This window comes from Ranitomeya variabilis, chromosome 3 (assembly GCF_051348905.1).
Source record: "Ranitomeya variabilis isolate aRanVar5 chromosome 3, aRanVar5.hap1, whole genome shotgun sequence".
Taxonomy (NCBI): domain Eukaryota; kingdom Metazoa; phylum Chordata; class Amphibia; order Anura; family Dendrobatidae; genus Ranitomeya; species Ranitomeya variabilis.
The window spans coordinates 154,471,108-154,497,021 of NC_135234.1; the positions used below are offsets into that span (position 1 = coordinate 154,471,108).

At 40.7% G+C, this 25,914-nt stretch overlaps 1 protein-coding gene across 9 annotated transcripts in view; it reads right to left on the reverse strand.

The window, feature by feature from the left end:
* MID1 (midline 1) overlaps nt 1-25,914 on the reverse strand; it is a 596,642-nt gene that overhangs the window by 75,517 nt on the left and 495,211 nt on the right. For all 9 annotated transcript variants that reach the window (XM_077294751.1, XM_077294749.1, XM_077294747.1 and 6 more), the window contains exon 3: nt 16,087-16,182. In XM_077294751.1, the coding sequence (XP_077150866.1) occupies nt 16,087-16,182 (96 nt within the window). The remainder of the gene's footprint in view (nt 1-16,086; nt 16,183-25,914) is intronic.

Here is a 25,914-nt window from a genome sequence, read left to right on the forward strand (position 1 = left end):
GTACTGCACCCACCCTCAAGCATTTCCCAAAGTATTTAGCAGGTAGGAGACAAGGTTACAAAAATGTTATCACAGATGGGAAATCTCAGAATAACAATGATGAATATTAAAAAATGCCAAGTCATTTCAGTAAAGGAGAAAAACTAAAAACTAAAATAAAAATAGGTTAATATTTAGTTTTGAGTGCTTAAGCTTCTAGTTCATGCTTAGCATAATTCAGAATAGGCAAATGAGACATACTAGATGACAGCTACTTATCTGGGGTAGTCAGGCAGTACATGCCTCGAAGTCTGTTACTCAGGAGTTTAAGTCAGGGCCAAATTGGCATAGACTGGAAGGCAAAAAGGTTGCAAGAAAGCTTTTTTTCTTTAGGTCATATTATCCTTTTATTGTTTAATTTTTTTAGATATTTCTACCTTACAACATTAATTTCTGCATATAACAATATTAAAGGGGTCTCCACTACTAGGACAACCGCTTCTTAAACTAAATGTTCGGCCCCAATAAAATAATAAAGCCTATTGCTCACCTTCCATGCTAGCACCGTTCCAGCGGTGTCAATACTCGCTCTCCCCGCACTGTGATGCTTTGGAGTAACACGTGATGCCTGGCGCCCAATCAGCACTGGCATCACTGTCTCCGCCATTGGGAGAAACAAATCATGAAGAGGAAGTTCGGGCTACGGCTGGTCCGGGACTTAATATTTATTTCAACATGAGGCGGGAAAGGTGATGTCAGCGCTGATTGGGTGCCGGCGTCATGTGTCACAACACCGCATTATTTTATCGAAGCCGAACATTCACTGTAGTATAAGAATGGGTTGTCCTAGTAGTGGAGAACCCCTTAATTACTAGGGTTGTGTTAGTGTTAAAGAGCTTGAAAGGGGGCTAAACACAGTTCTTGGAGAACTCAGCATTATATACATCTTTCCAGAGTAATTGGAGTACTTGTGATTCATCACAAAATTGAACTTTTGAGAATAATCCGCCAAAGCATTTCAATCTCAAAACATTCACTCATCTCTCATCTGTAGTCTACAGTCTAAGTAGAAATGGGGGTCAAACGTCTTATGAACTCATAAGCAGCCAAGTTAGCTGAATTATCTGTGCTTTGGAGTTTATTGGCCGACTATGCAACTTTCAGCCTCTGTTGTCGCATGAAGAAGTGACGTTTTTGTGTTTTAGCCATGGCAAAAGCCATTTTCATGGAATTTTTGAGAACATAGGAGGGCTTGTCCGAGCTGAGCGCTCATATGTTTCGGACAGCTGGGAGAATTAGCTATCGGTCAACCCGTCATTCAGATCTTCCCACGGATAGAGGCGGTGCAGTCCGTATGAACAGGGAGCGGAGAGCATGTGGTCAGAGGCAGAGGAGTATGGATTGCTACTTATGACTGGTGTCCACAGAAGGAGAAATCTCAACTTCTCACACTCAATGCAACCTGTCGAGCACAAATAGCACTGTTTATTAATGTTATTTTCCTAATTGATGGAGCATCAGGATCCCTGCACTGTTGCTGTCCAACACATTACACAGGATATGTTGACGAATTGGTAGTGTCTATTGCCATTATCAAGGTCCATGACAATGTTTAGCTATTAAGCTATAATTTACTGTGTGAATTTCTAAAACGTATACAGTACAGACCAAAAGTTTGGACACACCTTCTTATTTAAAGATTTTTCTGTATTTTCAAGACTATAATAATTGTACATTCACACTGAAGGCATCAAAACTATGAATTAACACATGTGGAATAATATACTTAACAAAAAAGTGTGAAACAACTGAAATTATGTCTTATATTCTAGGTTCTTCAAAGTAGCCACCTTTTGCTTTGATGACTGCTTTCCGGTTTGCGTTTAGTTGGACCATCATTTATTTTTCAACAGGACAATGACCCCAAACACACTTCCAGGCTGTGTAAGGGCTATTTGACCAAGAAGGAGAGTGATGGGGTGCTACGACAGATGACCTGGCCTCCACAGTCACCAGACCTGAACCCAATCGAGATGGTTTGGGGGGGTGAGCTGGACCGCAGAGTGAAGGCAAAGGGGCCAACAAGTGCTAAGCATCTCTGGGAACTCCTTCAAGATTGATGGAAGATCATTCCCTGTGACTACCTCTTGAAGCTCATCAAGAGAATGCCAAGAGTGTGCAAAGCAGTCAAAGAAAAAGGTGGCTACTTTGAAGAACCTAGAATATAAGGCATAATTTCAGTTGTTTCACACTTTTTTTTGTTAAGTATATAATTCCACATGCGTTAATTCATAGTTTTGATGCCTTCAGTGTGAATGTACAATTTTCATAGTCATGAAAACAGAGAAAAATCTTTAAATGAGAAGGTGTGTCCAAACTTTTGGTCTGTACTGTAGGTACAGGAATTAATGGCTGGACAGATGAGTATAAAATAACAAACATTCTATCTCATGGTTCTCTTGTAGGGCTTTTTGTATCGCTTTTGTTTTAAATCTGTACGGAGAGATCCCGCATAGAGGAAGCAGACAATTTTCACAAGTTGTTTAATGTTACTATGTAAGTCTCTCGTATTACAATGATTCCATGGTCGGTTGTGTGCAGCGTGCACTTGATTGACTGTCTTTCACGTGTGTCAAGTTTTACTTTTGTGCAACTAGTATGCCACCCACATGCATTACAAAAGCAAAAAGGTGAAATGTCGGCACACGTATGAAGCCATCCAGACAGCTCTGTTTACTGTCATGGGTTTATGATCACTTTCTTTGCTAGTAGAAACCTCAGCTGCAAAACTCTTCCTTGTAGCTGCCAGTCTGAGCACCAGTGTCCTCAAGACATGGCTGAGTAATGTGACATGTTTACATCTGCAGCCATATTCCACATTTAGCGTTGGCTTTGAAGCCCTGAGTGACCTAAAGCAGAAAGGTCCTGTAACTCAAACTGTTTTCTGACAAAAAGTCTAGCACATGCATTAACAAAAATGCAATGAAAAAATGGAACTCCCTGGGGAAAAGTGATTTAGTATTTGCCACGGTAAAGTGTATGAATGAGTTAAAATTAGCAAGCTTCCTGCCAAGTCCCTGTAGTTGCTCACAATATCTGCATTGATTGTGCAGGACTAGTGATGAGTAGACTTGCTCAGATAACGTGTTATCTGAGCATGCTCGGTGTTATCAGAGTATCTTTGGCGTGTTCGTAGATTATGTTTGTGTCCCTGCAGCTGCATGATTTGCGGCTGCTAGACAGCCTGAACACGTGGGGATTCCCTAACAAACAGGCAATCCCTGCATGTGTTCAGGCTGTCTAACAGCCGCAAACATGCAGCTGCGAAGACACAAAATCTACGAACATGACCCAAGATATTCAGAGAACAGTCGAGCATGCTCGGAAAACCCGAGTAAGGGTATGTGCACACGTTCAGGTTTTTTTTGCATTTTTTTCGCGATAAAAACGCTACAAAAACTCATTTAAAAACGCATACATTATGCATCCTATCATTTAGAATGCATTCTGCATGTTTTGTGCACATGATGCATTTTTTTCCGCGAAAAAAAAGCATTGCAGTAAAAAAAAGCAGCATGTTCATTAATTTTGCGGATTTTCTGCGTTTTTCCCGCTATTCTATGCATTTGGGAAAAAAACGCACAAAAAATGTACGAAAAACGTGGTAAAATCGTGGTAAAATCGCATGCGGATTTCTGACAGAAATGTCCGGTTTTTGTCAGGAAAATTTCTGGAAGAAATCCTCACGTGTGCACATACCCTTACAAGCACACTCGCTCATCACTAGTACTAATGCATGCAAGTATGGGTATGAAGACATTTCTCACTCTGACCAACCACATGGATACAGATGTGATCAATAAATAAAATATACACAGGGGAGTCAGGCGATGACCTAATGTGACCCAAAGTGCAGTAAACCATGCCCTTCACAATCCAATAACTCCGTACAGAGTCCAAATAATCTGCTTAGAGACAAAGCTAAATACAAATTGCAGGTTTCTTCCCCATCTAGGACATGAAGAAGCCCTAAGTAAAAATATGGACAGGAGTTTTCTTCATGAGACAGCGCTCCACTTCCATGTAGTAAAGTTTATTTGGTTATTATGGAGAATACACACTGAGAGACCCCTGGTTTAGATATCAGAAAGACTCTTGATCCAAAACGGCTCTTACTCATCAAGGCATGGGCTCAACACCCCTGATGGTGTCAGGCACCAGGACATTAGAAATTATACATTATATGGGACATTTTTTGGTTTGGAAGCCCCTTTTAATGTGTGTTAAATAGCAAAATATAATGTAAGACATCAAGTGCATTTACATTGCATGATTATCGGGAACAAGATTTCTAAGGATGCTTCATTTCCCAATAATTGTGCAATGTAAACAGGCTGCAAATCACACGACGAAGGAGCAAAACGCTTGTTTGTTGGGTGCAATGATTTTTTACCTTTGTTAAAACACTGTTCCTGGCGGCAGCACACTATCCTGTATAAATAGGATCTGCGCTGCCGAGAACAATGGCAGCCTATGCGCACATAATCTATTACAGATGATTCAGTGCACAGGTGACGCACAATCTGCCTGTCTAAACAGGCTATTAAACAGCTGCAAAGATGCTGCTGATCAGCAATCGTTTAAGACTGGCCATACATATTAGACAGCTGTTCGACTGACAGTGATCTCAGCCAACTCTCCCTAACACAAGACTATTTATTAGCAGAGCTCTCCTGTGTTCTCTATGAGAACGCCGCCTGACATGCCAGCTGGTGAATCATCTCAGAAAGAACAATGTTATCGGACATGCCTGATAGACATCTCTCTCGACCATCAGTTGGCTGGCACCCCATACACATTGGTCAGTTGTTGATATCGGCGGGTACAGCTGACATTAGTCTAATGTGTATGACTGCCTTAATGCCATAGGTCGGCGGGTATAAACCCAGCTTTTCTCCTATACCTCAATGAGTGCCCCAACTGCCTCAGTCCTGAAAAATCCACTTTCGACTTTAGTTTGACACAAGAGGGTTTTTCCGTCATTCAGTCAGCCAGCCAGTCAGTCAGTCAGTCAGTCAGTCAGTCAGCCAGCCAGCCTACATCACACACATGCTCGCTACTTTCCTGACTAGTGTCAAACTAAAGCTGAAAGCGAAGCCCCTGGGACAAGGGAGAGTTGCCGGATGTAAGGGGGTAGGGGCACACTTATTAACTGAAGGATATGGCGTATATCATGCCTTCTTATGCACATTTAAAGGTATCTTGTTCTAACTGAACAATCACTGTAAATCCTGTAAATTGTGAGGGGAAGCCTCCACGGTTGCTACATTCATGACATTTTTATTTTACGCTACATAAATATTTCTCTGAGAAAGGCAGATTCAGTGCTGTGATCAATGTCACACTACAAAATGTCAGCGGGGGCACCAGATAAGGGTTATGTTAGGATTGTACCAAGAAGAACGAAACCTTCCACACTTGCAATGACCTCACACGGAGAAACTGTGGAGTGTTTGTATTTTTACCTGTTTATTTTCCTTATTAGAGGAAGAGTTCTATATCCATAGTGTATTTCACAGCTGCAATATTACCCCCTTCTTTCCAAAACATTCTCAAAATAGCGGCCAGGAAAGGATTAAAGGAAATGCCAAAGTAGGCCTGAGGATTAGGAAGAGTCATCTAATGGTGGGAGAGAAAGGAAACCGTGCTTCTCCACATGCATGGCCACAGAGCAAACTCTGACATGAGGACTGGAATTATTACACATTGTGCGAGGACCCTTTCTCCTTACAGTATTGGCAGATTAGGAATGACCCAGCAGTGATGAAACCACTAACGTTACCATATTATGGCCCTACAGATGGCACACAACCACACCTGACAAGTATATGGCACATCAGTCTTTTTTACTGCCATCTAGTAACATATTCCAATTAGGCCATTACTAGTATATACGACTTAATGGCTGAACTTGTGTTTTATGAAATCAGAACATAAAACCATTTTATACCATGGATAAAGAGCACTGGATAACCAGCTTTGATGCCTTCCCTCCATTGTCCTGGGGGACAATAACGTGCTTCCTGGTTCCCAGTATGGTCGACCTGTAGCATCGCACCTGCACTTTCCTACTCAGTAAAAAGCATCAGTCAGTACGGAGTCCGACAATTACTGCTTTGGGAAATTTGGCAGGAAAGGGAAGGTAGGGGGTAAGTGAATAGAAATGTCTCATACATGCACTTATTTTCACACAGACAAGCATATAAAAATCCTGTGTATAATAGTGTCGTACTCAAGATTAATGACGGCACAAGTCTCATTTCTCAACACATAAGAAGTAAACCCTGCGATAGTGACAATTTACCAGCCATAATTGGAGTGTCTTGCAGAGGTAAACCTTGCTTACTTTTTCTCCACCCTTTGCAGCTGAATACATACTGTATAGTGTAGGATTATTTCGTAGTATCCAGATGTATTGAAATTCCCTATAATATAACAATGAGTGCCTGCCTGTCTCTGTAATTGTGCTCTGTAAGGGTATGTTCACACGAACAATTTTTGTATAATTGTTATGTTTTTTTCTGCGCCTAAAATGCTGCATTTCACAGTACCAGCAAATACCAGATTTTGAGATTCTCATTCACCACGCATTTTTTTCCTTACATTCTTTGAACTGTTGTGCGCTTTTGGAAATCTGCAGCATGTCAATCCTGGCATCGGTTTTAATCAGGCACAACAATATTTTGGCAGCACCACAATAGCCTATAAGCTATGGTCAATGTGTGTCATAGTTGTGGGCAAAAGCTAATAAGGGGCAAATATATATAGAGTCCAGTCTAGAAAATGTGAAATGACAGATGACCGCTAAAACAGAGGAGGCATATAAAACGCGTTATCCATTACTGCACAGCTCCATTTGAATGTATGTGAATCATTAAAAAAAACATACCTAAGTCCCAGACCTGTGGTCACGTGACACGGTTTAGGTCATGTAAGCGCTGCAACCCATCATTGGCCACTGATCAGCTGCAGTCTCAGTTTGGTCAGAATGGACAGAGTGAAGGAACTGCAGACCTAAAGGAACTTGGAGAGGCTTCAAATAGAATTTATTATCAGTATGTAATATCCATTGGCTACGCCACTTTCAGTACAGTATTACTTTAACGTTTCAGGTGAAGATCCTTCATCAGACAAACAGGCCGTCTTCAATGCATTTAGGACAAAGGGGTCCAGATAGCAGGGTTGGATTCCTCCAAACAGGGAAAACCAGGATTCAGCTACATCAAGGCCCGCAGTGTCCCAGTTTGGGGGAATTCTCATCCGTAATACTGTACTTACTAGAGTGTAACCAATGGATATGAAATACTGACAATAAATCCTATTTGAAACATCTCCTTGTGCCTTTAGGTGTGCAGTTCCTTCTCTCTGTCTACTATTGGTCTACAGGAGCTTAGTGGTTGGCTCCAGAGGAACTAGCACCCTTCCCAAGCCAAATCTATTTCACTGGGTGTTCCAGCTATCTGTTTGATCACTACTAGTTTGGTCAAGGTGGACATCACTACAAGATCACTGGGGGATACTGGACTCGGAGCAGAGGAGCGGCACCAATCCGGGAAATAAGTATGCCGTTTCTTTTATGATGGATATTGGAGACATTCAAAATAGTTTTTCAGTAACTGATCCTTTAACAATCACCATTTTTCATACTATAAGGAAACATTTGTAATGGCATTCACTTCCTTGAGCATAGTTACTATTCCAGTTTTCCAAACAGTAATATTTTTCAGTAGAAGTAGACTCCAGTGAAGACTACACAGATATGTGGAGATCAAGCAAAAACTTCACCTTAAGAGTCAAAGAAAAAAAAAAGAAAAACTTGGAACTAACTGAATCCAGGTCAACAATAGCGGAGATCAGTCTGGAAATGTATCCCAATTTCCTCTCATTGCTTATCAAAGCAGTCTAACTGTGCCGCAGGATTTCAGGTAATTGTTACAAAACGGACGATGTCCTTGGGGCGGCCTCATGTCAGAACAACCGTGCAGGCTTAGTTCTGTAACATAAAACTGAGCCTGAGTTTTTATGCTCCATTCCCGAACATCAAAGTGAAATCATAAACTATTGCGACTTGATAATAACAATCTATTAGGAGCAGAATAAGACTGCATAACAGAGATGTTTCCATAAAGCCCTGAATTAGAAACATCCTCTCAGATAATGGAATACTGTCAGCCAAAAATGCCTTAATCTTCATTGTTTGTCAATAACTGATGGTAGTCATTTTTGGATTACAGTATGTTTATAACCGGAAATGAAGAGTACCAACATTTTTTAAACTGTTTTATAAATTCTGGCTCTCCGGAGAGAATGCTACGAGCTATCTGGAGCACTACTGACAAAGGTAATTACTATCAGATTACTTGTGCTTAGCAAGTTTCATGGGGCAGATTTATAGGAACCATCTAAAATTCAATAACCGCTTAATAAGGGCCCAACTACAGCAAAAAGTAAGAAAAATATGCATGCTTATCTCCCAGACTAGCGGTGCTCCGCTGACCTAAAGCCCCCACGATGATGTCATGACATAAGTAATGTTACTTGGCCACTGATGGCTGAAACCTTCACAATTCCATCAGAGCAGAAAAAACAAAGTTCATCTGCTCTGACATAACTGTAAACGCTGCAGCTGATCACTGGCTGCTGACTTGCTGCAGCGGTCACACAAAAAAATGTCACAAGACCAGCAAGGGACACAGAGCGTAGGAGTTGTGCTGGTCTGGGAGGTAAGAAGGTTTTTTTTCAATTTTATGCAGCATCCCAAGACCATTAATAAAGAGTTGTTAATCATTAGTGGAAAATCCTGTTAAGGAAACGGTTTAGAATAACTGTCTAGAATAAAAAATTGCCTTGGTTGCCTTATTCCCAGTTCTGGCTTTGTTTTTATAAAAACTGAATGCTAATTAAAAATTGCGCTGAGCATTAAAAGCTAAGAATAACAGACAGTTTTTTTTCTTTTCTCTGAGACATTGTGGGAAATCTCCCACATTTCCTTTTAGGATTTGGTTTTGCCTAAATGTTTTTATTCAAACCAGAACATAGTGGACAAGTCCTCGAAAATCCTAAATACTTATTAATCTATCTTCGTACACACCTGGCTTGAGTATTCACTAGGAAACTCTTTCACTTATGCTGTGATACTGTGGGTTTTGTTCCAGTAAAATACTGGAAACCGTGACAAAAAAAACCCTACGGACCCTCAATCAGTCAATAGTGTATGTAGTGCCAGCCTGTGTGGGATCTAGCGTGGCAGGTAATTAAGATTCACAAAATTAAAACTGCAATTGGAAAAGAACCTCAAAAGTGGCTAGCATCAGTTTACAGGACCATAAAGCAGCAGTGCACTTGTAGTAGATCATGGCTTCTTCCTGACCAACCACTGCTTGAGGCTAAACCTGCCATCTTAGCAATATGGTTACCACCAGTGGTTGGAGTGTTGCATCAAAAACCATGACTCATCTTTGGTGGACCTCATACAAGAAGTCGCCTCTACTTTAGCATTTTTGTGACCAGTTTGTGTATAGGAGAGTTAGTAAGTGATCCAAGTAGCATTTATTCTAAAATTCCGTTACTCAAATGTTCATAAACTTCATGTTGTAAAATAAATATAACAAGCTGAAGAAAAATGAATCCTTTATCTATGTACAACGCATTAATAAAACGTCATCCAGAACAGATTCCTCTTTGTCTGAACAGGTCTGCAGGTTGCACTAGAACATAATTCAATTCATTGCTCTGGTGAAACTCAATCGTCATACAGTATTCATGTGAATGAGATGACTTCGAGGCATGTTTGATCAAATTTAATCCATTTTGGCAAGTGAACATTACCAGAAGAGGACAATTACATACAAGGTCAAGAGGTGTTTATGCACATTTGCGAAGCAGGTCACCTTACTTAACGTGGAATACTCAAACTAGGGAAAGTAAGCGTGAAGTAAGTGTACAGTTAAGCATAGACGATGCCCTAAGAAGCAGACACAGCCAATAATTGCATACTTTATTCCAAAGCCCGTTCCAATTTGCGGTATATTTATTTTTCATAGACTGTTCGGTTTAATTCGGAAAAGCTAATAAAGACAAACCATGCAGTATATACAGAGTTAGTTTTATACATCGACCTGTAACAAAAAACGCAAAGGAACTACTCAATAAGAGATCTGGGTGGTACGGCAGAGAATCATGTTAGGTCCAAAGTGCTGGTGGCTCTGCAGCCTTAATTCTAGGAAAAATGCCAAAAGGACAAACAAAACCATAATGTGAGTGCTCTATAATGGGCCGTAAAAACATATTTCTCAAGTATTACTGGCAGCTCCCCAACTTGTCTCTTGAGAACAAAAATTCCTGCCACACAAGGTCTAATCTGGGCCACACATTTATCCATCAATGTGATGTTACGCTCTGCTACTTGTGAGACCTTTGTGAACACTGGCAACACAACTTTAATAAAAGCTAATAAAATATTAAAAATCTTATAAAAATAATGAAAAGTATAGAGTACAATTAAAATTGTCACGTGCAAATATTGTATTGAAAAAAATATTGGGACAAACGTCTTAATCACTGAATTTAGGGTTTTCATTCAGTCCCTTTGCCACAGGTGTATAAAATCCAGCCCCTAGCCTTAGCCATACCATCTGCCTTTACAAACATTTGTGAAAGAATGAGTTCTTCTAAAGAGCTCATTGAATTACCGTAGATTGTGGCACTGTAATGGGATGCCACCATTGTAACACATCATACAGTGAAATTTCTTCCCTCCAAAATATTCCAGAATTTATATTTATTTTGCTCAGTTATATACTTTTATAATTCCATAATTCCACAGTGCTTTAGAGATATCATCATTATGGGGTTGTTTTTCAAGAATTGACATATGTCAAGATAAATTTTAACGCTTCACCATACCACACAAATTATGGACAAATGTATGCTTCCAACTTTGTAAGAACAGTTTGGGGTAGACATTTTTCTCTTTAAATCAAGGTCCATAAAGACATAGTTGGACAACAGCAAGTTTAGTGTAGAAGAACGTGACTGGTCCGCATTGAGACCTAACCTCAAATACAATGACATTTTTGGGATGAACTAAAGCGGAGATTGCAATCCAGGCCTTCTCGACCAACATTATTGTTTGACTTCACAAATGTTCCTCCACATGAATAGGCACAAATTCTCACAGACAGTCCAAAATCATACAGAAAGCCTTCCCAAAAAAAGAGGAAGCTGTTATAGATGGAAAGGGGAAGCTGCCACTGCAGAGCAGAAAGAACAAAGACAGATGGAGACCCAGGGGTAGAGGAGAATCTAGAAGGTCAATATTACTATAATTTATTATTGTACTTTTATTTTTATAAAATGATGTGGCCAGAAAGCTTTAAAATTATTTAATCTAAACAGTCCATTATGATAATAATACAATACAGAATTAACAAAAGTATTGATATCAATATGTGATCGGTAGTGATGCCACACGCCCATCGATCAGCTTTGGATGCTGCCAAAACAGCAGCTCCGTCAAAACTATAGTGGTCATGTCTGAGTACTGCATATCTGCACTCTTCATTATAATAGTTCCTTTCTTTCCTTCACATTTGAGCATTATTTTTACAACGGCCACTTGTCTACAGGCCCTCATAAACCTTAACGTCAGACCATCTGATGTGTATGGGGGCGTCCTACCTCACCTCCGACAGATGATGTAGAAGAGGAGAAGGATGTGGCAGTTTGAATTTAGACACCCAATCCCTGAGTTGACAGGAGATAGGCCGCCATCGGCAGTGTCTGGCAGCAGCCTGCTCATATGCCCCACTGAAAACACATGAAAGGTCAGATATAATGCATTCAGAGGAGATACAAGTATGGGCACTTTAAATGGGTTGTCCGGTTGTCCCATAAAGAATAGTATCTGGACAGGGAGTCCACTGCTGGCCAGGAGAATGAGGGTCCCAAAGTCCTCGGTGTGAACGGAACAGTAGGGAGAATGTATGATAACTATTCTCTGAATTGATCAGCTACCGGACATCCAACATTCATGCATGTATGATCTTTACTGTGGATATGTGAATAAATGATAACTCTTGTTTATGAGACAAAACCAGTTTAAAAGGAACCCTATATAATTCATGCCTACTACCTTTTATCCCTCTTTAGTAGATATCCTGTAACCCCTTTATATGATTCCACTTCATCTACGTCAATCGAGTTTGAAGATCTGGCAATAGCGGGTGCAGAGTAGGCGCTGAGCATGAGGATGATGGAGATCTCCTTTGGACTGATTACTTACTATATGCATGAAGGGATATGTGTGACAGCTAAGCTCAAATCAAGGGGTTTCAGGAACAGTATTAAAGAGGGCTAAAAATGTAGAGGACATGATTTATATAAGGTAAACATGGTGACAGGATGCCTCTAAGGCTCCGTTTACATTGGCTATTGCTTAATAAGGCTTCCATTGCTTTTAAGCATTTAATTTTGTGCTATTCTACCCAAGAAATAGCACCTGTAGTCCTCCCATGTTCCCTACTCATTGCACCACCAGCTCTACTCTTCATTATGAGTTGCATCTCTTTGCCCCCTATATAGTCTCACCCCTGTGAACCCCATACCAGTAGAAGAGTCACCCATCCTGAGGCTGTCACTTCGCCTCACCATGCCTGGTAACTACTAACATGGTGCTCTTTGTATATAATAAAGTAATAGAAAGCATCATGAACAAATGACCGGATAAAATGGAATAGACCCTTTCATGTTTTGATCTTTACAAAGAAAGGTATGCAGCCTGCAACCAAATGGGGTTCCCTAATCTGCGTCTGGAGTTTGAAGCTCTCCACATATGTAATGTATACTGAAAGTTACAGCATTGCTGCTCTTTAGAAGTGAACGCCTCCTTTCGCTTTGAAGTTTCCACTATGAATGGCTGTCAAAAGCAACAATCAGTTTTACAGCACAATGCATTTCATATATGACAGATGAAAGAAAATAAAACCAGACTTTGCTATAGACTCCTGTGTTCAGACACACATGGAAGACCTGATTTTAGATCCAATGAGGTGGGCTCTAGTGTCCGAGTGATGACAGCTGTAGTTTTTACATCCTGGTAACACTGGCATCATAAATCCATTTTGAGCCATGCAGAGAAGCAATTCATTGGGTTGTGCAATAGTAACCACCACTCCGCTGGGATCTAATACTGTTTCCCTGGTAAAATGCTGACAATTTCACATGTCAGATAATACGAGAGCTCGGTGTCTCTACTTTGATCAGGTTCTGACAAGCTTCTCATTAGATAGCATCAGTAACTATCTCTAAAGATGCATAAAGAAGGGGGGTAGGTGGCAGACAGATCCACTTCAAAGTGCCCCCTCTCTAAAACACTTTGCCGCAGAGAAAATGGGATGTTCTCAAATTTTGATGTTTCAATTATATTTCTGTGATAGTTTGTCAGGAAAGTAAAAGCAGATGTACAAGAAGCCAAAGTGTTCCACAATCATCGTAAGTCTAAACCTACGGCATAAAAATCATTAAGGAACACAGCTGATGAAAGAAATCCCAATGAGGAACCAATTTCCGCAGCTTACAGTATGTATACATGGTGTATTAAATGCAAGAAGCATGTTTGGGACGTTACTTAGATTGGAGCCACTCTTCAATCCGAGCAGTCACCATGAACCGGAAAGAGTGGATATCAACCAAACCATTTGAACATCATGACTTAAATGTGTTTAACGGATTTTATATAATGCCAGGAAGGAATCTATAGACCTGAAAAACACTGCGGAAAATGTGGTCTTTAAAGGGAACCTGATAGCTGATCGCATGCTACCTGAACCAAGCGCATCGTGAATCAGAGAACGGGTTTGTTATCACAGCTATGGATGTTTCCCAGGTCTCTGTGTGTGTACATGGAAACAACTGTCGATCAAAGAGAACAGAAACCACCAGGAATCCAACTCTTGAACTAGTTGTCGTAGTTGCATCGCTCCCAGCCACCTGGCTGGCCGTTTAAGGGTATGTGTACACGTTCAGTTTTTTTCGCGATAAAAACGCTATAAAAACTCATTAAAAACGCATATATTATGCATCCTATCATTTAGAATGCACTCTGCATGTTTTGTGCACATGGTGCATTTTTTTTTCCGCGAAAACAACGCATCGCGGTAAAAAAAGCAGCATGTTCAGTAATTTTGCGGATTTTCTGCGTTTTCCCGCTGTTCTATGCATTGGGAAAAAACGCAAAAAAAAAAAAAAAACGCGTCAAAAAACACGAAAAAAACGCATGCGGATTTCTGGCAGAAATGTCCGGTTTTTTGTCAGGAAAATTTCTGCAAGAAATCCTGACGTGTGCACATACCCTAAAGGTGTGCCATGTCTAAAATGCTGCAGCGTTTCAGATTGAAACAAGCACGGCTGAGATAACGAAGCCAGTGTCTGAATCATGCTTCCTGTGAATCAGCTATCAGGTTCCCTTTAAACTCGGACATGCCAAACTCAAATACACAGTGGGACTAGATTAAAATCTTGGACAAAGTGATGGGCCATCTGTAATAATTATACCATTAGTCACAACAGAAAAAAAAGTGGGTCGTGAAATGGGTTGGGGGAATCTGCCTAGGATAGGGAGAACCCCAACACTGCAGGAAATGTCAGGGTTGTGAGTAGGGTAGATTGCAGTATACAGGGGAATGTAAAAGGTGTGGTGACTCTCATAAAGGAAATATAGGGTAGTAAAGACCATCAGAAGTACATAAACAATAATCACAGAGTCAAGATGTCAGGGAGCAATAAAAAATGGTAAGGTCTCAGTACATTGGGGACAGATAACAATCCGCAAAAAACAAAACAAAATGGAGAATACATGACCAAAGAGAGCAATAAAATAAATCATGGCATGACCGCACCGGCTCAATAGCAAATCTGTGCCCAGCTTGTTGAGGAGACAGAGATCTTAGGTGTTATGGTCGCAGAGATGTATGGGAGAGCACAGGGGAGTGCGCGCTGATGTAAACAGAAGAGGAGAGAACTTCCGGGTCAGGTGAACGCCGGTCAGGAAGGGTGTCATAGCTGGGGAGCACATTACTACGGCGTGTGTTGTAAACAGGGAGAATGCAGGACTGGAAAAGGGGGATTTGTAGTATTAATCAGTACATGCGTTGTCAACCGACGGGCCAGCTCTAGTAGACGTAAGGTATTTTGTAGCCGACCAAATGTAATAACATTGCACACCAGATTTGGCCCACGGGCCTGAGTTTGCCATCTATGTAAGAGAAACTCCTTGTATTCCTTTAGACTACAGCTATAGCTAAATAGCTAAAATCCAATCAGCTGCACAACAAAAAGTCTCTGTGAAGATCAAGTCTAAAGAGGTAGCAAGATAAGCTAAAACAAAAAGGCTTGTTACTCCAAGCACAAACAGCGCCACTCTTGTCTGTGGACTATGCTGGTATTGCAGCTATAAGTCAATGAAAGATAAAAACTAGGGAAGGAATAATACAGTTTTGGAATCAAAATCAGAGTTTTCTATTCCAAGGCAGGGGCTTTACAGTAACATTGGTTGTACTAATTCATGATTGAAATGTAACATTTCTATCTATTGATTGTCAGTGACAGAAGGCGGCTGCCAAAAATCCTAAATTATATTTTTGTCATTGTAGACCTCAATAATAATAATAATCTTTATTTATATAGCGCCAACATATTCCGCAGCGCTTTACAGTTTAAATATGTTGGCAGTTTTTTTACAATCTGACCTTAAGTCTAAATTAGTTGTGAAGAAAGTTGTCGACAAGTTGTTTTTATTTGCGAGACAGAGACTCAATGTTGCACAAGCAAAGTTACTGTGCAGCCGGAGCCGCGTGCATCACGTCTAAGCGGCAACTTCCAACAATACCAATAATAAAACTTCATGAACCAACAAGCAGAATCCTCTGCCTTGCCAAGATCTAAACCATTCTTCAAAAAGAAAGTTGTAATAATCCCCAGTTGTGTGTATTTCTCATTACTATGGCTATAATGACACAGGGATATAATGGAGTTGATATTTGCACTCACCTCCACATGCTGGCATGTCTGGATAAGCTTGGCTAAGAGCATTTCCATCTCGGTGTTCCTTTTGATGAGGCTGGTGAGGTTGCTTTCTAAGCTTTGCTGTAAAATACAAAAACACAGTAAAGTTAATGTTTTATGATATATTATTTTTGGAATTTTGCAGCACATAAAAAAATAACAGCTTACATGTATGTGGCGTTGGCGTGGATGGAAAATGCAATACCAATTTACTTTCATGTTTACTACACCCGGATGCACAAGCTTTAATTTCTTTTTACAGAGGACTGGTGGATTAAAAGTCGGCTGAACCCATAGCGTTTGGCAGATGTGTATGGCCTTCTAACCCTTCAGTGAGGGATAACATTAGGGAGAAAAGGATCAGACAGTTTGAGTTCAAGAGCACGGTCTTTCTGTTCTGAAGCTAGATAAGCCACTATCAGTGCGACTCACCTCTTCATATCGAGCATTGATGCGGAGGAGCAGTCGGGAGACATAGATGTTGTCTAATGTGTATGGACGCCTTCTCTAGTAGTAATAGATGGCAAAAAAACATTCTCCGAGAGAAACAACCAAAGCTCTCCCTTACACTGTTAAGAGCCTCCAAAGCCAATATTTTCTCCGAGACCCACTGGACAGATCTGATCTTCAAGAACTGTTGTTATTTTGCTAATGGACAACAGATCTGCCATGGAAAATTAAAATTCTCTAACTTGAGAAAAGTACAAAAAAAAGTCAAAATATAAACTATGTCCATTTTTGCAACCATCGTCTTTAATTGTATCAATGCATCCACAAAGAAAAATAAAGACACCTAATTAGTAGATTTTAATTAAGCCATTCCTATCATTTTGTGTCTACAGTTCCTTTGCAAACCTATTTGTAACTGTGGTAGCTAACAACACTCAAACCCTGTATACTCTGATCGGGATACACCATGGTGAAATGTAAGCGTTTAGGCAAGCACTGGAACTCTGACATTATAGACAGTCTAATGAGTGCTTTTACTTTTTGCAAAAGGGTCTATTCACTGAATACCCCTACCCCTCAAAAAAACAGTGCAATCATACTTTAACTTACAATTTTAGCTATTTATCAGCCAAAAGAACTCAAGCTGGTCATCGTCATAAAGCTCCCACATACATAATAGATGTCGGACAAAGAATAATTTTTTGTTCGTTCCACAGCTATCTCTCTTCTCCCCTACACACAGGAATGCTTGACTACCACTGTGAGAGCCACTGCTAGACCTTTCTGGCAGTGGCTTATCTCCTGGAGAACAAAAGGATCAGCGGTTCAATACTGGACCTGTTGGATCCTTCTCTTCCCTCACATCATCTGTTAGAAGAGTCAGGAGGCCGTCATACACATTAGGCTGTTGGTTGATGTTGGCAGGTTCATACAATGTTAATCTACATTAGATAGGTTAGATCTCACACTACTCTCCTTTACGCAGGAGCCCTCCTGAGTTTTTCATGAGACTGCCGCTGCCAGGCATCTCTGGTGGTGACTTCTCTCAAGGTCCATTTACATGGACAGATCGGTGGCACGATATGACTGCTTATCATAAACATTTACCCATCGGCAATCATTTCAAGGCCTTTTTACACAGGAAAACCAATCGAAGTACATTGAGCGACCTAGTAAACAAACAATGTGCACTGAGCGATGTACTCTAGAACGCTGAGTGTGCACAGACTTCCATAGTTCTCGATGGTACAAGTCACATTTAGACAAAATGATGCGCCGCAAACAATGTTTTTTTAATACTGCACAAAAGATCATTTCACACATGGTAAGAGAATTGTGAAATGAGCGTATTTAGCGACGCTTGTTCAGAATTCTGTTGCACTGTAAATGCCTCTTTAAAGAAATAAAAGATAGGCAGTGTAAAATCGGACATGTCGGACCCTTGTACTATAGTCTGTCAGGGGACCCCATACACATCAGACTGTCGGCTGAACCAGTCAATATTTGTGGGTTCGGATGACATTAGTCTAGTGTGTATGGTGGCATTAAGGGCTAATTTTACGTGACTGAAACTTTACAGCTAGACTAAGGCCACATTCACACGTTGAATATTTGGTCAGTATTTTACCTCAGTATTTGTAAGCCAACAATCAGAGGAAAAGTATAAGAGAAACACGTCACCACGTATTTCTCAGTTCCACCATGGCCAACTCCTTATTTACTTTTTTTATGCTTTCTCACGGCACACTGTTACTAACATACAATTAGCACCTCCATGTTTCCTCACTCTCTTTCTATGCATATTTAAGCAATGAATAAATGAAAGTAAAAACTCGTTACAGTAGAATTGCTTCCATTTAATAATCATTAGTGTAAAGATTAGTATATGAACCATCAAGTCATTCCCGTTACTAATGATACATGGTGCTGGACAGGTTTCTGATGGGGTTCTGGTGCTTTCACGCCAATACTAGCGGTGCAGACTGCGCTATTTATTATTACATAGAATAAGTTTATGGACAGTACAAAGCAGATCCACAAATCACATTTATATATCCTGCAGGAAGGAATCTCATTTTATGATAGCAGACGACTCTGGATACTTAAATATAAACGAGCTACTTTTGTTTTAATATTGCAATAGTGACAGGTAATGAAACCGACCGCCCATTATATCATCTGTCACAGCCTTATTACCCTTGTCAGGCGAACATGTAAAACGTAAAGAAATGTATAATGTTTGAGAGCAGGTTATTAAACAACAATGTTAGAGATGTAATTGCTACGCCTTTCATTAAACGTCTTACATGAAAATTATACTTAAAAAAAAAATCTGAAAAAAGCCACTGACACTGTAAATCCTTCTCATCTTACCTGTTCCACGCTGCGAGCAAGAGTGATCCAACTATATGAGGACATTCCTCATAATGCAGATTACTTATATTTTAGGCACTTAAAATGTTCAACTGAATATGTAATATGGGCTACGGAATAAGTGATTACGACTCCTAAAAGCACAATCTTCCCGCTCCCGTGTCATTTTTATAACACTTATGGAATATTTAACTGTGAAATGCTATTAGAAACCTCTTCCACATAAACTCCCATAATAATTCTGCCATAACTATTTCTTTTAAGTACTTTTATTTAAAAAACAAAACAAAACTATATGAAATAGAAAAGGAAACAAAATGCTAAATAAGTCTGTACATGTATATGAAATTTTACCAATGGATGTTTCCAGGCAAAACTGTACCCCATCAGTCACAGCCTCGGAGATGGGCATATTTTAAGATTACGACAAAAACCTACAGAATACATAATGTCTCTTGGGACATATTAAACTAACCTTTAGCATTTTATAAACCAAATTCTACTAGGAATATGGGGTTGTGGTTTATGCTGTTTATTAGGATTTAACAACCACATAATACTCCTAAAAGTGGTGCTGCAAGCAAAATAATTGTATAATAAACCAGGCATGCAGCAAATATTACACAACAATATAAAAGGTTTCCCAGACAGACAGCAGTCTTGGTGCCACAGAAAAAGGCGACACGGCTGACCTTGATGTAACCCTACTCTATTTGACGACTCAACATCCCGTAAAAGAGACAATAAAATGTCTGATAAAAGGTCCAGAACAACCAGATAAGGAGCCTGCAAAAGAGGACAGATATCTTGACCTGCAAGCTTACACATATATTTTTATGCTTTTTCAGATATATATATATATATATATATATATATATATATATATATATATATATATATATATATATATATATATATATATACATACACATACATATACTGTATATATATATATAATTGTCTAAGGGGTACTTCCGTCTGTTTGTCTGTCTGCAACTTCCGTAACGGAAATCCCGCGTCGCTGATTGGTGGCTAAGGGTATGTGCACACGCTGCGGATTTTGCTGTGGATCTGCAGCGTTTCCACAGCTGCAGGTCCGCAGCGGTTTCCCATGCATTTACAGTACCATGTAAACCTATGGGAAATGCAATCCGCAGTGCACATGCTGCGGAAAAAACCGCGTGGAAACGCAGCGGTTTATTTTCCACAGCATGTCAATTCTTTGTGCGGAATCCGCAGCAGTTTTACACCTGCTCCAATAGAAAACTGCAGGTGTAAACCCACAGCGGAATCCGCAATAGAAACCGCGATAAATCCACAGGAAAAACAGCAGCGGTTTTGCCCTGTGGTTTTATCAAATCAGCTGCGGAAAAATCCGCAGCCCTCACAGATACGTGTGCACATACCCTTAGTCCGGCCGCAAATTGGCCCCTCTCTACTCTCCTCCAGTCAGTGCCCCCTCCTTACTCCCCTCCAGTCAGCGCCAGTGTGTCGCCCCATCCCAGACCAACTTTTTACTATTGATGCTGCCTATGCAGCATCAATAGTAAAAAGATATAATGGTAAAAATAATTTAAAAAAATAAATCATGCTATTCTCACTTTCCGTCGCCTCCGCAGCTTTCCCGCTCCACACGATGCGGCCGGCACTTTCCGTTCCCAGAGTTGCATTGTGAAATTACCCAGATGACTTAGCGGTCTCGCGAGACCGCTAAGTCACCTGGGTAATTTCGCAATGCATCACTGGGAACGGAAGCTGGCGGCAGCATCGCGCGCATCAGCACAGCTTCGCTGGACGCCGGAGGGTGAGTATATAACTATTTTTTATTTAATAGATCAATGGCTGCACTCACACATTTCCTAGCTATAGTACAGTTGAGTGCAGCCATTGATCTATTTGCTATGTAAGTCTTTTTTGGTTATGCACCAGTTCAGACTAGATTGCTGTTCAGTCAGTTTACCTTTATTTACTATTATTTATTTAATTTTTTTTTCTTAACAGGGATATGGTGCCCACACTGCTATATATTACGTGGGCTGTGTTATATACCACGTGGCCTGTGTTGTATACTACGTGGCCTATGTTATATACTGCGTGGGCTGTGCTATATATTACGTGGGCTGTGCTATATATTACGTGAGCTGTGTTATATACTACATGGCTGCTATATACTACGTGGCTGCTATATACTACGCGGCTGCTATATACTACGCGGCTGCTATATACTATGTGGGCTGTGTTATATATTATGTGGGCTGCTATATACTGCGTGGCTGTGCTATATACTACGTGGCTGTGCTATATACTACGTGGGCTGTGCTATATACTATGTGGGCTGTGTTATACTACATGGGCTGTGTTATATACGATGTGGGCTGTGTTATACTACGTGGGCTGTGTTATATACTGCGTGGGCAGTGTTATATATTACGTGGGCTGTGCTATATGCTACGTGGGCTGTGCTATATGCTACGTGGGCTGTGCTATATGCTACGTGGGCTGTGCTATATGCTACGTGGGCTGTGCTATATGCTACGTGGGCTGTGCTATATGCTACGTGGGCTGTGCTATATGCTACGTGGGCTGTGCTATATGCTACGTGGGCTGTGCTATATGCTACGTGGGCTGTGCTATATGCTACGTGGGCTGTGCTATATGCTACGTGGGCTGTGCTATATGCTACGTGGGCTGTGCTATATGCTACGTGGGCTGTGCTATATGCTACGTGGGCTGTGCTATATGCTACGTGGGCTGTGCTATATGCTACGTGGGCTGTGCTATATGCTACGTGGGCTGTGTTATATATTACGAGGGCAGTGTTATATGCTACGTGGGCTGTGTTATATACTGTGTGGGCAGTGTTATATATTACGTGGGCTGTGCTATATATTACGTGGGCTGTGTTATATGCTACGTGGGCTGTGTTATATGCTACGTGGGCAGTGTTATATGCTACGTGGGCAGTGTTATATACTACGTGGGCAGTGTTATATACTACGTGGGCAGTGTTATATACTACGTGGGCAGTGTTATATACTACGTGGGCAGTGTTATATACTACGTGGGCAGTGTTATATACTACGTGGGCTATGCTATATATTACGTGGGCTGTGCTATATACTACGTGGCTGTGCTAAGCGCGACGCACATACATACATATTCTAGAATACCCGATGCGTTAGAATCGGGCCACCACCTAGTAATATATATATATATATATATATATATATATATATATATATATATATATATATATATATATATATATATATATATATATACACATATACACACACTTTATAGTATTTTATGTTATACATGAAAAGCAGAGGCCCTGTCCTAGTCTCATTAGAACCCAACATAGCAAACAGTTTTTCCTATAGCTTGCCTATATCACATATAAGCCATTGGTTAACATGGTTCACTTAAAATTGTAAATGTGAGTCACTTTAAACAATTATTCTGGGACATATGGCGACATTGCCCCGCTATAGCTCATTATCTGAACAGATAGACGAGGGCGATCCTTTTTTTCATGATTAGAGGAGTCATATGACATCAATTGTAATCATACGTATAATTATGGTGAGTTGGGGGTTATTCCTCTTGTATAAAAATACAGTTGATTATAGGGTCTATACAACTTTTCCCAATCGAAAATACTGCAACCCAACTAAGCCCACTGAAGTCAATGGAGTCTGTTAAAGTGGTTTTGCTGGGCTCAAGACAAATTTCTGCTATGGCTCGGTGTGACTGCAGATTACTAAAGTGTGACAATGTACACTGTGAACACCATCACGATTCCACTGTATTCCCAGCTCAATTAGGGGGTCATGCGACCACAAGTGTGCAATTTGCATACTCATTCGCTTCTTACCAAGTTCTACCGAGATTCAGTAGTTTGTAGGCACAAAGTGTGATTGCAAAAATGTGTCAAGATCCTGAAAAACACCTTTAAAAAGAATCTGTCAATAGGTTTTTGCTACCCCATCTGAAAGCAGCATAATATAAGAAAAGAGACCCTGGCTGAAGTATAAAGTGTACGGAGGGCTTTTTTACTTTTCCGCGGTATGCACATTACAGTACTTTGCTCTGCCCTCGGCAGGTCAGAGAAGTGCGCCTGCACAGGAGCGCGATAGAGGACACTGTGTGCTGATGTAGGATGTGTCATCCACATGAGGCAAGAAGGAGGACAGCAATAGCAAGAAGAGAGGAGGCACCGGATCAAGACCAGTGACGCTCATCGCACCGGACCGCCCCCTAGGTGAGTGTAATGAAAGCTATTTTGTGTTATGCACAGCAGAGTATAGAATTATACAGTATTATAGAATTCTGTATATGAGGGCTTACAGATGCTAGCCCTGCTTTATATGTGAAAAACTTTGGTGACATGTTTCCTTTCCTTTGAAGCCCTTCGCCAACTCTGGGTTTAATAGCTAGAATGGGTATTGAATATACAGCGTAATTTTGAAAACATACGATTGTATATCCTCAAATTGCACAGCCAAAAGCAGACATGCGGCGTGGGCGTAGTATCAGGGTGTGAGCTGAATGCTAGGGGCTCTATAACAACCTTTGATTTCTATCTTTCCAGAGTAAAAATTTTAGAACATGGCTTAAAATTCAAGGCTTACCGTACTTAAATTTTATTTTTTTTCTGTTTGATTTAGGATAAAATTCTTTGTGGAATAATCCTATTAAGGTTTTACACAGAATTTACAGATAAAGCCATCTGCACATAACCAATGTGACTACAAAGTCATTAAGTTTCAATAAAGTTGCAAAACCCATGAATAACTCTTAGGAGGTCCACATCAAATTAAAGCCATGACGTCACAACTGATCAGCACATCATACAGCACCAATCTGACGTCTGTAGTCCAGGTTTTTATACATAAACCCGTATACAAGCTCCAGTATTGGAAAGTTTAATTTGGCATAAGAGTCAACAGTCTGTTCACAACTCCAATAATGTAAGCAAATGTTTCTTCCAGCCAGTGCAGACTGATGTTGTCATGTCCCACAGCCTGGGGGAGGAATGTCATAAATCCCAGAAATGTTCAGTCAACCTGTGGTCCACAGAGAATTATGCCGCTGGCTGCGATTTTCACTTCCTAATGTTATGGAGTGCCAGTGGCATCTGTCTCAAAAATTTTGATTGACAATTGAGAGTCAGCTAACTTTGCTTCAAGAGATGATTCTTCTCTTCCAGGTGACTGGTTCCTCACCAGATTTATACTCAACCTGATTTTTGGTAAAAGTGTGATATAGACATTAATTCAGATTGTTAACCGACATGATGCAATCCTGAGGATAAAATACAACAGCTCCCTCCCAGCACCTCCTTCGACAATTTTTCAAAATGTTTCCACAACAGAAGATGAGCAAAGAGTAGGTTGGAAACAAAAAAAAAATGTAAGGAATCTACTGTGGATATCATGTATTCACCCACCTCGTTATCTTAGATAAATTATCTTAACAAAAATTCATAGGCAAAATCGAAACTTGCACAGACCTGTGACCCCACATACTGTACAGTACATTAGATAACGGTCAGCGGAAGGATCGTTTCACCGACAGCCATCGGTCCCGATTTCACGGTTCTCTATGAAAGAGCCACTGCCAGAGTCCTGTGACAGCGGCTTAGCTTGGGAGAAAATCCAACAGGCAGGATCTTTCTCTCCCCCAAATATCATCTAACAGGGTAGTTGGGGGGGGGGGGGGGTCATCACAAAAATTATTACATGAATGGCCAATCTCACACGGTTAGAAGAAAAAAAACAAAGGTTCTGATTTATGTTATTTATTTGATCTGCCTGAACATCACCTAGACTGGCATTTGTTTCACAGATAACCACTTGCTTTCATTATAATCTACAACTTTTGTGTTATTTTATGTATTAAGTTCAAGCTATTTTGTTTTTTTTCATTGAAGGTCAACCAACATATACTGTACCTCCAATGAAAGGCTTCAAAGTAAGCTACCATGTAGGCATATAGGGGCCAACTCTATGATATTTTATTCAATGGAAAGAAAAAAAGTGCAACTTATACGAGCAGGGTGTAAACCAAGACGATACTCTCTGCCAATATCCTGTGTTAATGGGGCCTTATGGAAACATTTAATAGGCACAAGGGGCGTTTCCAGCATATAAGCCAAACATAGTGCAATAATAGGTATAAGCAGAGGCTTAAAGGGAACCCGTCACCAGGTTTGGATGATAAGAGATATGGCCATCACCTTTCAGGGCTGATATACAGCATTCTATAATGCTGTATATCTGCCCCCAACCCAACCTGTATAATGCTGTATATCTGCCCCCAACCCGACCTGCAAGAGAAGAAAAATAACTTTTATTATACTCACCCGCGGGGTGGTCCGATCAGATGGGGGTCGCTGGTCTTGGTCCGGCGCCTCCCTTCTTGCGGTGCCACCCTCTTGCTTGCTTTGTGTGGATGATGCGTCTCCTCGGCACCCCACTCCTGCGCAAGCGTACTTCTCTGCCCTGTTGAGGGCAGAGCAAAGTACTGCAGTGCACAGGTGCCGGAAAAGGTCAAAGAGCCCTGGCGCCTGCGCACTGAAGTACTTTGCTCTGACCTCGACAGGGCAGAGAAGTACACCAGCAAAGGAGCTCTGCGCTCGAGGAGACTGTGTGGATGACGAAGGGACATGTCATCCACATGAAGCATTCAGGAGGGCGGGGATCGTAAGAAGACGGGATGTTTATCGGACCAGACCACCCCGCAGGTGAGTATAATAACACTTATTTCTCTTCTCTTGCAGGTCGGGTTGAGGGCAGATATACAGCATTATTGAATGCTGTTTATCAGCCCTGAAATGTGATGGCCGCATCTCTTATTGGCCAAACCTGGTGACAGGTTCACTTTAAGGGGCATTTACATTGCAAGATAATACAGCTTGCTCATTATTTGCTTTGGACTGCTTGTGCAAACAGGCATTTAAACAACCAGTGATCAGTAAAAGTTTAC